The following is a 14,863-nucleotide window of genomic DNA, read 5'->3' as shown; positions in this document are numbered from 1 at the left end:
GTGTAGTGGGCTAACTATAGTCTAATAATTACCACATGTTGTAGTGTAGTGGGCTAACTATAGTCTAATAATTACCACATGTTGTAGTGTAGTGGGCTAACTATAGTCTAATAATTACCACATGTTGTAGTGGGCTAACTATAGTCTAATAATTACCACATGTTGTAGTGGGCTAACTATAGTCTAATAATTACCACATGTTGTAGTGGGCTAACTATAGTCTAATAATTATCACATGTTGTAGTGGGCTAACTATAGTCTAATAATTACCACATGTTGTAGTGGGCTAACTATAGTCTAATAATTACCACATGTTGTAGTGGGCTAACTATAGTCTAATAATTACCACATGTTGTAGTGGGCTAACTATAGTCTAATAATTACCACATGTTGTAGTGGGCTAACTATAGTCTAATAATTACCACATGTTGTAGTGGGCTAACTATAGTCTAATAATTACCACATGTTGTAGTGGGCTAACTATAGTCTAATAATTACCACATGTTGTAGTGGGCTAACTATAGTCTAATAATTACCACATGTTGTAGTGGGCTAACTATAGTCTAATAATTACCACATGTTGTAGTGGGCTAACTATAGTCTAATAATTACCACATGTTGTAGTGTAGTGGGCTAACTATAGTCTAATAATTACCACATGTTGTAGTGGGCTAACTATAGTCTAATAATTACCACATGTTGTAGTGGGCTAACTATAGTCTAATAATTACCACATGTTGTAGTGGGCTAACTATAGTCTAATAATTACCACATGTTGTAGTGGGCTAACTATAGTCTAATAATTACCACATGTTGTAGTGGGCTAACTATAGTCTAATAATTACCACATGTTGTAGTGTAGTGGGATAACTATAGTCTAATAAATCTACCTCAGCCAGGATGTTCAACTTCACACAGGATTCCATCACAGGACGTTCAGCATGAACAACAGAACAGTAGAACAGACTTCCTAATTCCGCTGATTCTGCTTCCATTGTCTATGGGGCTGTATGAGTGCTTATGTTCAAGACCTCTTGCACCTCATACAGGTTCCCCTCTCCCCTCACCCCCCCCCCATCCCCTCACCCCTGGACGGGTACAAGGTCTTACCTCGTGTGTTGGTGGCCAGGTCAGCCACTTTCTGAAAGGCATCCAGGAACGCTGCAGCTGCAACCACGGTCGCTCTGAAAACAGAAACAGAAGCAGAACCCAGCTGGTCACGCTTTGGTCCTCATTTAAACTACCCTTAACTGAAGTGAACACACATGTACCGACCAACCGACCGGGCACATGATTAGCCATGGGCACCGTCCCAAACAACACCCTTATTCCCTATGGTGCAGTACGATACAAAAGTAGTGCACTTTAGGGAATAGGGTGCCATTTGGGACGTAAATACGGTTGGACCTGGTTGAAGCCGTTAGCTATCTCTATCTGAGATCTGTTGTTTCAAGGGAAATGTTCAGGGGTTGCTAGTTATTAAAGCGTTATTAGGCTTATACTGTTAGCTGATGTTCATTCACAACAAGACAATAAGAATGTGGTTCCTTTCTGTCTGTCTGGCCACGGGCCTCACTTTAACATCTCTGTTAATGGCCCTTATTAATGGCCGTGATAACAGGCAGCGATGGGGCCTACAGACTTCAGCTTTTCATCATAGTGGAACTAGAGGTCTGAATGGCTCGGCTGTTGAAATGTTTGGAATGTCTTGTCTGGCTGCAGTGTGTGGAAAGGAGCCGTCTGAAATCTAGGTAGCTCATCAGAGTCACTGTGCTTTGACTGCTGAGGTACGTCACGTGATTAAGATCTCAGGGTTAGGGCTAGTAAGACGTAGGCAGGGCTGTTAACTAGTCGTCTTGGATATCAGCAGTAGTTTCTCTGTGACACACACACACACACACACACACACACACACACACACACACACACACACACACACACACACACACACACACACACACACACACGACACACAGACACACAGACACACAGACACACAGACACAGACACACAGACAAACGATTGTTGACTGGTCTTGGATTACATCTACATGAGATGGAAGTACTATCAGTCTCCAGGCTATGTGACGCAAACAAAAGCAGAAACCGTGTACTATCCAAACACACTAGACACGAACACACCTCTGGAGCTCTGAGAACAATGCCAGTAGTCAGAGTGACTGGAGGTGACGTAGATACGGAAACACATGTGTCTGTCAGACCAGTAAGGCATGTCCAGAGCTTAGCTGATGATAACAGTGACAGTAGGTGACGTTGATCTGTAAACATTGTTTCAGCGTGTCATCTTAGCGTGCCAAGGACTTATGCAGCTCTGCTTGCTCATAAAACATACGTTCAAGTACAACTATGTCCCAAATGACAACTGATCCCCTACATTAGTCCACTTCTTTTGACCAGGGCCCCACACTAGATCAGTGTGGTTGGACAACATAGTCTACACTACAGACCACACAGAGGCCATGGAGTAGTCTACACCACAGACCAACCCAGGCAACTCCCTAGTCAAGCTTAATTAATGGGGCATCATCAATATGTACATGTCATCCACCTACAATGCACTGCAGCAACCCATCACAACCCTCAGTCCCCTCAGTCCCCATCATTACCCTCATTCCTCTCAGTCCTCATCATTACCCTCATTCCTCTCAGTCCTCATCATTACCCTCATTCCTCTCAGTCCTCATCATTACCCTCATTCCTCTCAGTCCTCATCATTACCCTCATTCCTCTCGGTCCCCATCATTACCCTCATTCCTCTCAGTCCCCATCATTACCCTCATTCCTCTCAGTCCTCATCATTACCCTCATTCCTCTCAGTCCTCATCATTACCCCCCTTCCTCTCAGTCCTCCTCATTACCCTCATTCCTCTCAGTCCCCATCATTACCCTCATTACTCTCAGTCCCCATCATTACCCTCATTCCTCTCAGTCCTCATCATTCCTCTCAGTCCCCATCATTAACCTCATTCCTCTCAGTCCTCATCATTACCCTCATTCCTCTCAGTCCTCATCATTACCCTCATTCCTCTCAGTCCTCATCATTACCCTCAGTCCATGGCCATATTGACTGTCCTGTTACAGAATGTACGGCCCAAATGTCACCCTCTTTCGGAAGTTTATATACACTTTAGCCAAATACATTTAAACTCAGTTTTTTCACAATTCCAGACATTTAATCCGAGTAAAAATTCCCTGTCTCTTAGGATCCCCACTTTATTTTAAGAATGTGAAATGTCAGAATAATAGTAGAGAGAAATATGTATTTCAGCTTTTATTTCTTTCATCACATTCCCAGTGGGTCAGAAGTTTACATACACTCAATTAGTATTTGGTAGCATTGCCTTTAAATTGTTTAACTTGGGTCAAATTTTTTGGGTAGCCTTCCACACGCTTCCCACAATAAGTTGGGTGAATTTTGGCCCATTCCTCCTGACAGAGCTGGTGTAACTGAGTCAGGTTTGTAGGCCTCCTTGCTCGTACACACTTTTTCAGTTCTGCCCACAAATGTTCTATAGGGTTGAGGTCAGGGCTTTGTGATGGCCACTCCAATACCTTGACTTTGTTGTCCTTAATCCATTTTGCCACAACTTTGGAAGTATGCTTTGAGTCATTGTCCATTTGGAAGACCCATTTGCGACCAAGCTTTCACTTCCTGACTGATGTCTTAAGATGTTGCTTCAATATATCCACATCATTTTCCTCCCTCATGATGCCATCTAATTTGTGAAGTGCACCAGTCCCTCCTGGAGCAAAGCACTCCCACAACATGATACTGCCACCCCCGTGCTTCATGGTTGGGATGGTGTTCTTTGGCTTGCAAGCCTCCCCCTTTTTCCTCCAAACATAACGATGGTCATTATGGCCAAACAGCTCTATTTTTGTTTCATCAGACCAGAGGACATTTCTCCAAAAAATATGATCTTTGTCCCCATGTGCACAGTAAACTTCTGACCCACTGGAATTGTGATACAGTGAATTATAAGTGAAATAATCTGTCTGTAAACAATTGTTGGAAACATTACTTGTGTCATGCACAAAGTAGATTTCCTAACCGACTTGCTAAAACTGTCGTTTGTTAACAAGAAATTTGTGGAGTGGTTGAAAAACGAGTTTTAATGACTCCAAGCTAAGTTTATGTAAACTTCCGACTTCAACTGTATATAGGGCACTACTTTTATGGGCCCTGGTAAAAAGTACTGCCCTACATAGGGAATATGGTGCCATTTGGAACGTAGAGTCTGTCCCAGAACAACAGAATTCTTTATCAACTCAAAAGTTATACGTCTGATATGAAATGACGAACATCCGTTCGACCAGGAAGGAACAACACTGTCCTTATCAACCTGTAATGGTATTACCACAGACTGTGTTGTAGCGGGTTGGCGCTAACCACTACACACAAGGGTGTGTTGCTAGTCTCTGGCGGGAAAATATACACACACATTCACACACACATGCACTCGCCCACACACACACAAAGACATACAGACGCACACACTCCACAAGCACATTCCATTTTATTTCAAGGGAGAGGAGAGCCACTACAGGGGAAAACTCTGGTTGTGTTAGTCTCTGTTGGATACTACTGTGCACTATATAGGGAATAGGATGCAATTTGGGACGTACACATATTGTGATTACACAGTAATACACACCAACCAAATATTTTCTGAAACATTATGTTGGGTGAAGTTGTAAAAAAAAGCAACGGATGGATTTAAAAACTATAATTAGATAACTTCCTAGAAGGCAGTGTGGAAGAGGACCGCTAAATGACAGAGCACTTAACCCTACCCTAACATTATTACAGCACTTAACCCTACCCTAACATTATTACAGCACAGAACCCTACCCTAACATTATTACAGCACTTAACCCTACCCTAACATTATTACAGCACTTAACCCTACCCTAACATTATTACAGCACAGAACCCTACCCTAACATTATTACAGCACTTAACCCTACCCTAACATTATTACAGCACTTAACCCTACCCTAACATTATTACAGCACTTAACCCTACCCTAACATTATTACAGCACTTAACCCTACCCTAACATTATTACAGCACTTAACTCTACCCTAACATTATTACAGCACTTAACCCTACCCTAACATTATTACAGCACTTAACCCTACCCTAACATTATTACAGCACTTAACCCTACCCTAACATTATTACAGCGCTTAACCCTACCCTAACATTATTACAGCGCTTAACCCTACCCTAACATTATTACAGAGTAAGACACGCTGCCATTCAGCCTGTCCTCCCATTCTACCCAGCAGAGATCACCAGAGAGGTGGGTAGAGGTAGTAGACTGGGTGATTCTACCCAGCAGAGATCACCAGAGAGGTGGGTAGAGGTAGTAGACTGGGTGATTCTACCCAGCAGAGATCACCAGAGAGGTGGGTAGAGGTAGTAGACTGGGTGATTCTACCCAGCAGAGATCACCAGAGAGGTGGGTAGAGGTAGTAGCTAGACCAGTGTTTAGTGGGACATCTCAGCCCTCAAACCAACAGACAGAGAAGACAATGGAGCAGAAGTACATCTGACAGTTTCTTATTTTCCATCTAGAGACATCCATCATCCTGTTTATTTATTTATGCATTTGTTTTTTTGTGTGTACTTTTTACCCCTTTTTCCTGGTACAAATTGGTAGTTATTCTTGTCCCATCGCTGCAACTCCCCTACGGACTCGGGAGAGGCGAAGGTCGAGAGCCGTGCGTCCTCCGAAACACGACCCTGCCAAGCCACACTGCTTCTTGACACACTGCTCGCCTAAACCCGAAAACCAGCCGCACCAATGTGTCGGAGGAAACACCATCCAGGCCGGCCAAACCCTCCCCTAACCCGGACGACGCTGAGACAATTGTGCGCCGACTCATGGGTCTCCCGGTCACAACACAGCCTGGGATCGAACCCGGGTCTGTAGTGACGCCTCAAGCGAAGCAGTGCCTAACAGGCTGACTACACCGCTCGCTGCAAAATAAATGTAGAAATCTATATTATTCAATTATTGCACCCACACTGCTTGCGCGAGCCAACGAGCGTCTGCGTTGCCAAGGGCTAAAATAGAAGTCAGTTCTATTTCTGACGCAGATCGCGCTGCAAGTCCTGCCTCTCCTATCTCCTCATTGGTTTATAGAAGCAGGTACCCACGTGCCATCTCTTCATTGGTTATACCCACTTGGGTGACTGAAAGACAAACGAGGTCAGTGGCAGTAATGCACCTAATTTATGAAAGTTGCCAATCGCAATATAAAGTCAAGAGAAGAAAAAGCCTGGAAGGAGGAGAGATGACTAGAAACGATTCGGTTGACCGTTTTATGTGTTGATTAATTGGTGGAGTAGAGGACCTTGTGCATTTCAGGTAAAATAACAACTCAATGTTTATATCCCAGGACAAATTAGCTAGCAACAGCAAGCTAGTTAAATAGGACAAATTAGCTAGCAACAGCAAGCTAGTTAAATAGGACAAATTAGCTAGCAAGTGCAAGCTAGCTAGCTAAATTGCCATAAATGTTTATTGACTTTCGACATGTCTCCAAATTAATATAATTGGTTCACAGTTTGTTTTGATATTTTAACCTGCGTGTCGTGATCGCGTTTGGTGTGGTGGGACAAAATACATTTATGCACGATGGCGCATGCGCACAGCCGGTTTTGGTTCCGTGTCAGACCGCTGCGCCACTCGGGAGGACATCCATCCTGTTACAGCCACAGCTGCTCTACAATTCCACCCAGACACAGCAAAGATCACAGAGACCTGCACTTCAGTGTCTGGTATGGGGGTCAGGGGGTTTAGGCCTAGGTGACGCAATCCATCACAGCTGCCCTACACTATTAGCAACTACACCGTAGTTCAACCACAGCTGCACTACACTATTAGCAACTACACCGTAGTTCAACCACAGCTGCACTACACTATTAGCAACTACACCATTGTTCAACCACAGCTGCACTACACTATTAGCAACTACACCGTAGTTCAACCACAGCTGCACTACACTATTAGCAACTACACCGTAGTTCAACCACATCTGCACTACACTATTAGCAACTACACCGTAGTTCAACCACATCTGCCCTACAATTCCACCCATTACAGATCTCAGACAGGTGGGTAGAGTTTGGAGGTTGGAGGTTGGGGCAGAACCAATAATGATGGACAGTTGGAGACAGCTCTTTTCTAGGACTTATCCTACAGCATGACAGTTATTGGAGAGCTCTTTTCTAGGACTTATCCTACAGCATGACAGTTATTGGACAGCTCTTTTCTAGGACTTATCCTACAGCATGACAGTTATTGGACAGCTCTTTTCTAGGACTTATCCTGCAGCATGACAGTTATTGGACAGCTCTTTTCTAGGACTTATCCTACAGCATGACAGTTATTGGACAGCTCTTTTCTAGGACTTATCCTGCAGCATGACAGTTATTGGACAGCTCTTTTCTAGGACTTATCCTGCAGCATGACAGTTATTGGACAGCTCTTTTCTAGGACTTATCCTGCAGCATGACAGTTATTGGACAGCTCTTTTCTAGGACTTATCCTGCAGCATGACAGTTATTGGACAGCTCTTTTCTAGGACTTATCCTACAGCATGACAGTTATTGGACAGCTCTTTTCTAGGACTTATCCTGCAGCATGACATTTATTGGACAGCTCTTTTCTAGGACTTATCCTGCAGCATGACAGTTATTGGACAGCTCTTTTCTAGGACTTATCCTGCAGCGTGACAGTTATTGGACAGCTCTTTTCTAGGACTTATCCTGCAGCATGACAGTTATTGGACAGCTCTTTTCTAAGACTTATCCTGCAGCATGACAGTTATTGGACAGCTCTTTTCTAGGACTTATCCTGCAGCATGACATTTATTGGACAGCTCTTTTCTAGGACTTATCCTACAGCATGACAGTTATTGGACAGCTCTTTTCTAGGACTTATCCTGCAGCATGACAGTTATTGGACAGCTCTTTTCTAGGACTTATCCTGCAGCATGACAGTTATTGGACAGCTCTTTTCTAGGACTTATCCTACAGCATGACAGTTATTGGACAGCTCTTTTCTAGGACTTATCCTGCAGCATGACAGTTATTGGACAGCTCTTTTCTAGGACTTATCCTGCAGCATGACAGTTATTGGACAGCTCTTTTCTAGGACTTATCCTGCAGCATGACATTTATTGGACAGCTCTTTTCTAGGACTTATCCTGCAGCATGACAGTTATTGGACAGCTCTTTTCTAGGACTTATCCTGCAGCATGACATTTATTGGACAGCTCTTTTCTAGGACTTATCCTGCAGCATGACAGTTATTGGACAGCTCTTTTCTAGGACTTATCCTACAGCATGACAGTTATTGGACAGCTCTTTTCTAGGACTTATCCTACAGCATGACAGTTATTGGACAGCTCTTTTCTAGGACTTATCCTGCAGCATGACAGTTATTGGACAGCTCTTTTCTAGGACTTATCCGACAGCATGACAGTTATTGGACAGCTCTTTTCTAGGACTTATCCGACAGCATGACAGTTATTGGACAGCTCTTTTCTAGGACTTATCCTGCAGCATGACAGTTATTGGACAGCTCTTTTCTAGGACTTATCCGACAGCATGACAGTTATTGGACAGCTCTTTTCTAGGACTTATCCTGCAGCATGACAGTTATTGGACAGCTCTTTTCTAGGACTTATCCTACAGCATGACAGTTATTAAGGATCTACCTGTGGTAATAATGAGATGGTCCTGACTGTGGTCTTGCTGAGAGTCTACCTGTGGTCTTGCTGAGGGTCTACCTGTGGTCTTGCTGAGAGTCTACCTGTGGTCTTGCTGAGGGTCTACCTGTGGTCCTGCTGAGAGTCTACCTGTGGTCTTGCTGAGGGTCTACCTGTGGTCTTGCTGAGAGTCTACCTGTGGTCTTGCTGAGAGTCTACCTGTGGTCTTGCTGAGAGTCTACCTGTGGTCTTGCTGAGAGTCTACCTGTGGTCTTGCTGAGAGTCTACCTGTGGTCTTGCTGAGAGTCTACCTGTGGTAATAATGATGACTCACCTGAGTTGAGATTGTAGTTTCCCAGCCTTGCTGATAAAGTCTTCCCAGATGGGGTAGCTGTTCTGTGGAAACAAACACAAAGTACAGGAATATCAGAACATCTTGTTTTCCCTGAGCACAACATCTGTCAGAAACACAAAACAACATGATAACAAAACACACACACCAAAACACTTTTTTAAACCTTTATTTTACCAGGTAGTCCCATTGAGGTAAAAATAGCTATTTTCCAAGCCAGACCTGCTTATCAAAGTGATGATGGACTAACCGATTAGACTTTATATTGACTATATTTAATAAACACACGGTAATGAACACACGGTAATGAACACACGGTAATAAACACACGGTAATGAACACACGGTAATGAACACACGGTAATAAACACACGGTAATGAACACACGGTAATGAACACACGGTAATAAACACACGGTAATGAACACACGGTAATGAACACACGGTAATGGACACACGGTAATGGACACACGGTAATGAACACACGGTAATAAACACACGGTAATGAACACACGGTAATAAACACACGGTAATGAACACACGGTAATGAACACACGGTAATGAACACACGGTAATGGACACACGGTAATGGACACACGGTAATGAACACACGGTAATGAACACACGGTAATGAACACACGGTAATGGACACACGGTAATGAACACACGGTAATGGACACACGGTAATGAACACACGGTAATGAACACACGGTAATGAACACACGGTAATGGACACACGGTAATGAACACACGGTAATGAACACACGGTAATGAACACACGGTAATAAACACACGGTAATGAACACACGGTAATAAACACACGGTAATGAACACGCGGTAATAAACACACGGTAATGGACACACGGTAATGGACACAAGGTAATGGACACAAGGTAATGGACGGCCCTCTATTCGGCAAATCTGACCACGATTGCATCTTGCTCCTCCCCTCCTATAGGCAGAAATTCAAACAGGAAGCACCTGGAAGCACCTGAGGACTATTCACCGCTGGACTGACCAATCGGAATCCATGTTTCAAGATTGTTTTGGTCACGTGGACTGGGATATGTTCAGAGTAGCTTCAGAAAATAATATCGACACATATACCGATACGGTGAATGAGTTAATCAGGAAGTGCATAGGAGATGTTGTACCCACTCTGACTATTAAAACCTAACCCAACCAGAAACTGTGGATATATGGGAGCATTCGCGCAAAACTGAAAGCCCAAACCACCGCATTTAACCAGGACAAGAGGACTGGGAATATGGAAGAATACAAACAGTGTAGTTATTCCCTCCGCAAAGCAATCAAGCAGGCTAAACGTCGGTATAGGGACAAAGTTGATTCCCAGTTCAACGGTTCAGACACGAGACGTATGTGGCAGGGTCTACAGACAATCACGGATTATAAAAGGAAGACCAGCCACGTCGCGGACACCGACGTCTTGCTTCCAGACAGCCTGAACATCTTCTTCGCCCGCTTTGAGGATAATAAAGTGCCATCGCCGCGGCCCGCTACGAAGGACTGTGGGCTCTCCTTCTCCGTGGCCGACGTGAGTAAGACATTTAAGCGTGTTAACCCTCGCAAGGCTGCTGGCCCAGATGGTATCCCTAGCCGCGTCCTCAGAGCATGCGCAGACCAGCTACCTGCTAACAGATATAGTCAATCTCTCCCTATCCCAGTCTGTTGTCCCCACATGTTTCAAGATGGCCACCATTGGCCCTGTACCTAAGAAAGCAAAGGTAATTTAACTAAATGACTATCGCCCCGTAGCATTCACCTCATCATGAAGTGCTTTGAGAGAATAGTCAAGGATCATATCACCACCACCTTACCGGCCACCCTAGACACACTCCAATTTGCTTACCGCCCTAATAGATCCACAGACGATGCAATCGCCACCACACTGCCCTGTCCCATCTGGACAAGAGGAATACCTATGTAAGAATGCTGTTCATTGACTATAGCTTAGGATTCGACACCATATTACCCTCCAAGCTCATCATCAACCTCGAGGCCTTGGGTCTGAACCTCACCCTGTGGACCTGGGTCCTGGACTTCCTGATGGGCCGCCCCCAGGTGGTGAAGGTAGGAAACAACACTTCCTCTTTGCTGATCCTCAACACTGGGGCCCCACAAGGGTGCATGCTCAGCCCCCTCCCGTACTCCCTGTTCACCCATAACTGCGTGGCCAAGCACGCCTCCAACTCAATCATCAAGTTTGCAGACGACACAACAGTATTAGGCTTGATTACCAACGAGACAGCCTACAGGGAGGAGGTGAGGGCTCTGGGAGTGTGGTGCCAGGAAAATATCCTCTCACTCAACGTCAACAAAACTAAGGAGATGATCGTGGACTTCAGGAAACAGCAGAGGGAGCACCCCCCTATCCACATTGATGGGACAGTAGTGGAGAAGGTGGAAAACTTCATGTTCCTTGGCGTACACATCACTGACAAACTGAAATGGTCCACCCACATGGACAGTGTGGTGAAGAAGGTGCAACAGCACAACAGCTCCTCTTCAACCTCAGGAGGCTGAAGATATTTGGCTTAACACCTAAAACCCTCACAAACTTTTACAGATGCACAATTGAGAGCATCCTGTTGGGCTGTATCACCGCCTGGTACAGCAACTGCACCGCCCACAAGCGCAAAGCTCTCCAGAGGGTGGTGCGGTCTGCCCAACGCATTACTGAGGGCAAACTTTCCTCCCTCCAGGACACCTACACCATCCGATGCCATAGGAAGTCCAAAAAGATCATCAAGGACATCAACCACCCGAACCACTGCCTGTTCACCCCGCTATCATCCAGAAGGCGAGGTCAGTACAGGTGCATCATAGCTGGGACCGAGAGACTGAAAAACAGCTTCTATCTCAAGGCCATCAGACTGCTAAACAGCCTTCACCAGCACATCAGAGGCTGCTGCCTATAGACATAGATTAGAGATCACTGGCCACTTCTAGAAATGGATCACAAGCCACTTTAATAATGTTTCTGTATCTAGCATTACTCATCTCATATGTATAAACTGCACTCCACACTATTCTACGGTATCTTAGTCACTTTTAAAATGTGTTTGCATATTGCATCACCCATTTCATATGTATAAACTGCACTCCACACTATTCTACGGTATCTTAGTCACTTTTAAAATGTGTTTGCATATTGCATCACCCATCTCATATGTATAAACTGTACTCCACACTATTCTACGGTATCTTAGTCACTTTTAAAATGTGTTTACATATTGCATCACCCATCTCATATGTATAAACTGTACTCCACACTATTCTACGGTATCTTAGTCACTTTTAAAATGTGTTTACATATTGCATCACCCATTTCATATGTATATACTGTATTGTATTCTGTACTATACCACTGCCTGTTAAACAGCCATCTCCAGCACATCAGAGGCTGCTGCCTACAGACATAGATTAGGAATCACTCGCCACTTTAAGGAAATGAAACACAAGCCACTTTAATAATGTCTCCGTATCTTGCATTACTCATCTCATATGTATAAACTGTACTCTATACTATTCTACGGTATCTTAGTCACTTTAATTGTTTGTAAATATTGCATCCCCCATCTCATATGTATATACTGTACTCTATACTATGCCATTGTATCTTAGTCCAATGCAGCTCTGACATATATGTATATATATTCCTAATCCATTCCTTACTTAGATTTACATGTATTTTGGGTATATGTTGTGGAACTGTTAGATATTACTGCACTGTCGGAGATAGAAGCACAAGCATTTCACTACACCCGCAGTAACATCTGCTAAACACGTGTATGTGACCAATAAAATGTGATTTGATTTGAGTAGTGTAATACTCAGACTATGCTGTCATCCGGGAGGCTGAGGAGAAGGTAAGTAAGGATGCTGTGTCTGATAATGATTTGTAGCATTAGTGACCTTAGGAATGTCACCCTGTGTAACACTATACCGCCATAACACAGGAGACAGAGACGGAGAGAGAGAGAGGGGGAGAGAGAGAGAAAGAAAGCGAGAGAAGAGAAAGAGAGCGAGAGAGGGAAAGAGAGACGAGAGATAGATAGAGAGAGAGAGGAGAGAAAGAGAGCGAGAGAGAGAAAGAGAGCGAGAGAAGAGAAAGAGAGCGAGAGAGAGAGAAAGAGAGCGAGAGAAGAGAAAGAGAGCGAGAGAGAGGAGAGAAAGAGAGAGAGGAGAGAAAGAGAGGAGAGAAAGAGAGCGAGAGAGAGAAAGAGAGCGAGAGAAGAGAAAGAGAGCGAGAGAGAGAGAAAGAGAGGGGGAGAAGAGAAAGAGAGCGAGAGAGAGAACGAGAGGAGAGAAAGAGAGGGAGAGAGAGAACGAGAGGAGAGAAAGAGCGAAACACACACCCATACAAACACACACAGCTCCTTAGCATCAGTAGTTTATGAATATTTCAAGAGCCTTGAAGGCAGAGACCCCCTGCTGAACAATAACCTAGATACCCACAGCAACAATAGATTCAGAGGTGAAAAATATACATTTTATAGCATAACACTGCATTTGACATTGGAAGAAAACACCCAAGCCTCATCCATGTATAACCCCATTCTAGTATTTTTGTTTTACTCAATAAACTTCAGTCAATAGGCTTCATAGCTCGCCGTTTGGCCTGAAGCGCAAGCAGCTAGCCATGACATGACATGACATGATGATGCCTTGTCATTATCTGAAGCAACTGTCAAAAACACTGACAGCCAGCTAACGTTATGTACTTAGCTAGCTAGCTAACCTTAGTGGCCATTCCTACAAAACAGGCTACTAAATTAGTTCATATGGAGTTAGAGAAGTAGCTATTAGCTATCTATCTAGGTTATGTACACTGTTATAAACCAAATGATTCAGAACGGATAGGTTTGACTTACTTTCATGTCGCCTATCACACTTTGGAAAAGTCCCCCCAGTGCACTGCATTCTTTCTCAATAACAGCCTCCATTTTTCTGGACAACTGAGTACTGGTCAGTCTGACCGTCAAGCTGGACAGCTCCTGGACGTAAGAGTTGAAAGAAACCTCGGCTGTTTGAATACAAATCCTCGGTTATTTAATACAAATAATTTCGCTTTAGTTAACTATTCACCGAACGAGTGAAAAGACCTTGACTTGATGCAGAAACGAATAAAGCCGCTCCAGCCTATATCTTGATCGGCTCAGTCAAACGCTCTCGGACAAGAGGTGAGACTGAGAGAAGAATAGTCGCTGACGAGATTTAAAACCCAATCGCTTCTCCACTCACGGTCCATGATTCTCCAAATGACACAATTCCGAAACGTATTTAATACAACATGTATAGATATAGATCCGATAGTCTCTGGAGATTCAACGTAAACAACAAAATGATCTACACAGCTCCGTCTCAGAAGCTCAGTGTATTACAATGCAATTTCAGCTGGTCGAGTCCGGAGACTATGAGAAGATCTCAATACCAAAACATACTCCTGGCGTCCTCTCTGCTCTCCTCGTCTCCTTCTCAAAACCCATTGGAGGAGAAGGTACGAGGGGCGGGACCTCTGGCTTTCTCATCCAATGTGTTTGAGAAGGAGACGATGAGCGCGTAGAGAGGACGCCAGGAGTATACTTTCTTCCCTAAAGGTACAGAGCGCATACCCGAACAGCGAAATGCACCCCCCTCCTGGCTTTGACGCGTACTCGTGTTGGCTTCTCGCCTTTTGCTCGAGATAGTTTATAAAAGGAACTATTTCTAACTTTCTCAACTCATCATAACGGCTATTTAAAACGG

The 14,863-nt window shown here is 44.1% G+C and overlaps 1 protein-coding gene across 6 annotated transcripts in view; it reads right to left on the bottom strand.

Moving 5' to 3' along the window:
* Positions 1-14,535, bottom strand: part of LOC123724063 (protein MTSS 1) — a 155,340-nt gene extending 140,805 nt beyond the window's left edge. For 5 of the 6 annotated variants that reach the window (XM_082975969.1, XM_082975974.1, XM_082975972.1 and 2 more), the window contains exons 1-3: positions 13,990-14,535; positions 9,079-9,140; positions 1,111-1,184 (exon numbers count right to left, since the gene is read on the bottom strand). In XM_082975969.1, the coding sequence (XP_082832095.1) occupies positions 1,111-1,184; positions 9,079-9,140; positions 13,990-14,061 (208 nt within the window). In that variant the 5' untranslated portion in view covers positions 14,062-14,535. The remainder of the gene's footprint in view (positions 1-1,110; positions 1,185-9,078; positions 9,141-13,989) is intronic. The other variant, XM_082975971.1, reaches the window with a different exon arrangement.
* Between the last annotated feature and the right edge of the window lie 328 nt (positions 14,536-14,863).

This window comes from Salmo salar, chromosome 05 (genome assembly GCF_965601325.2).
Source record: "Salmo salar chromosome 05, fSalSal1, whole genome shotgun sequence".
In the NCBI taxonomy this organism is placed as follows: domain Eukaryota; kingdom Metazoa; phylum Chordata; class Actinopteri; order Salmoniformes; family Salmonidae; genus Salmo; species Salmo salar.
This window is presented reverse-complemented; position numbering and strand designations above follow the sequence as displayed.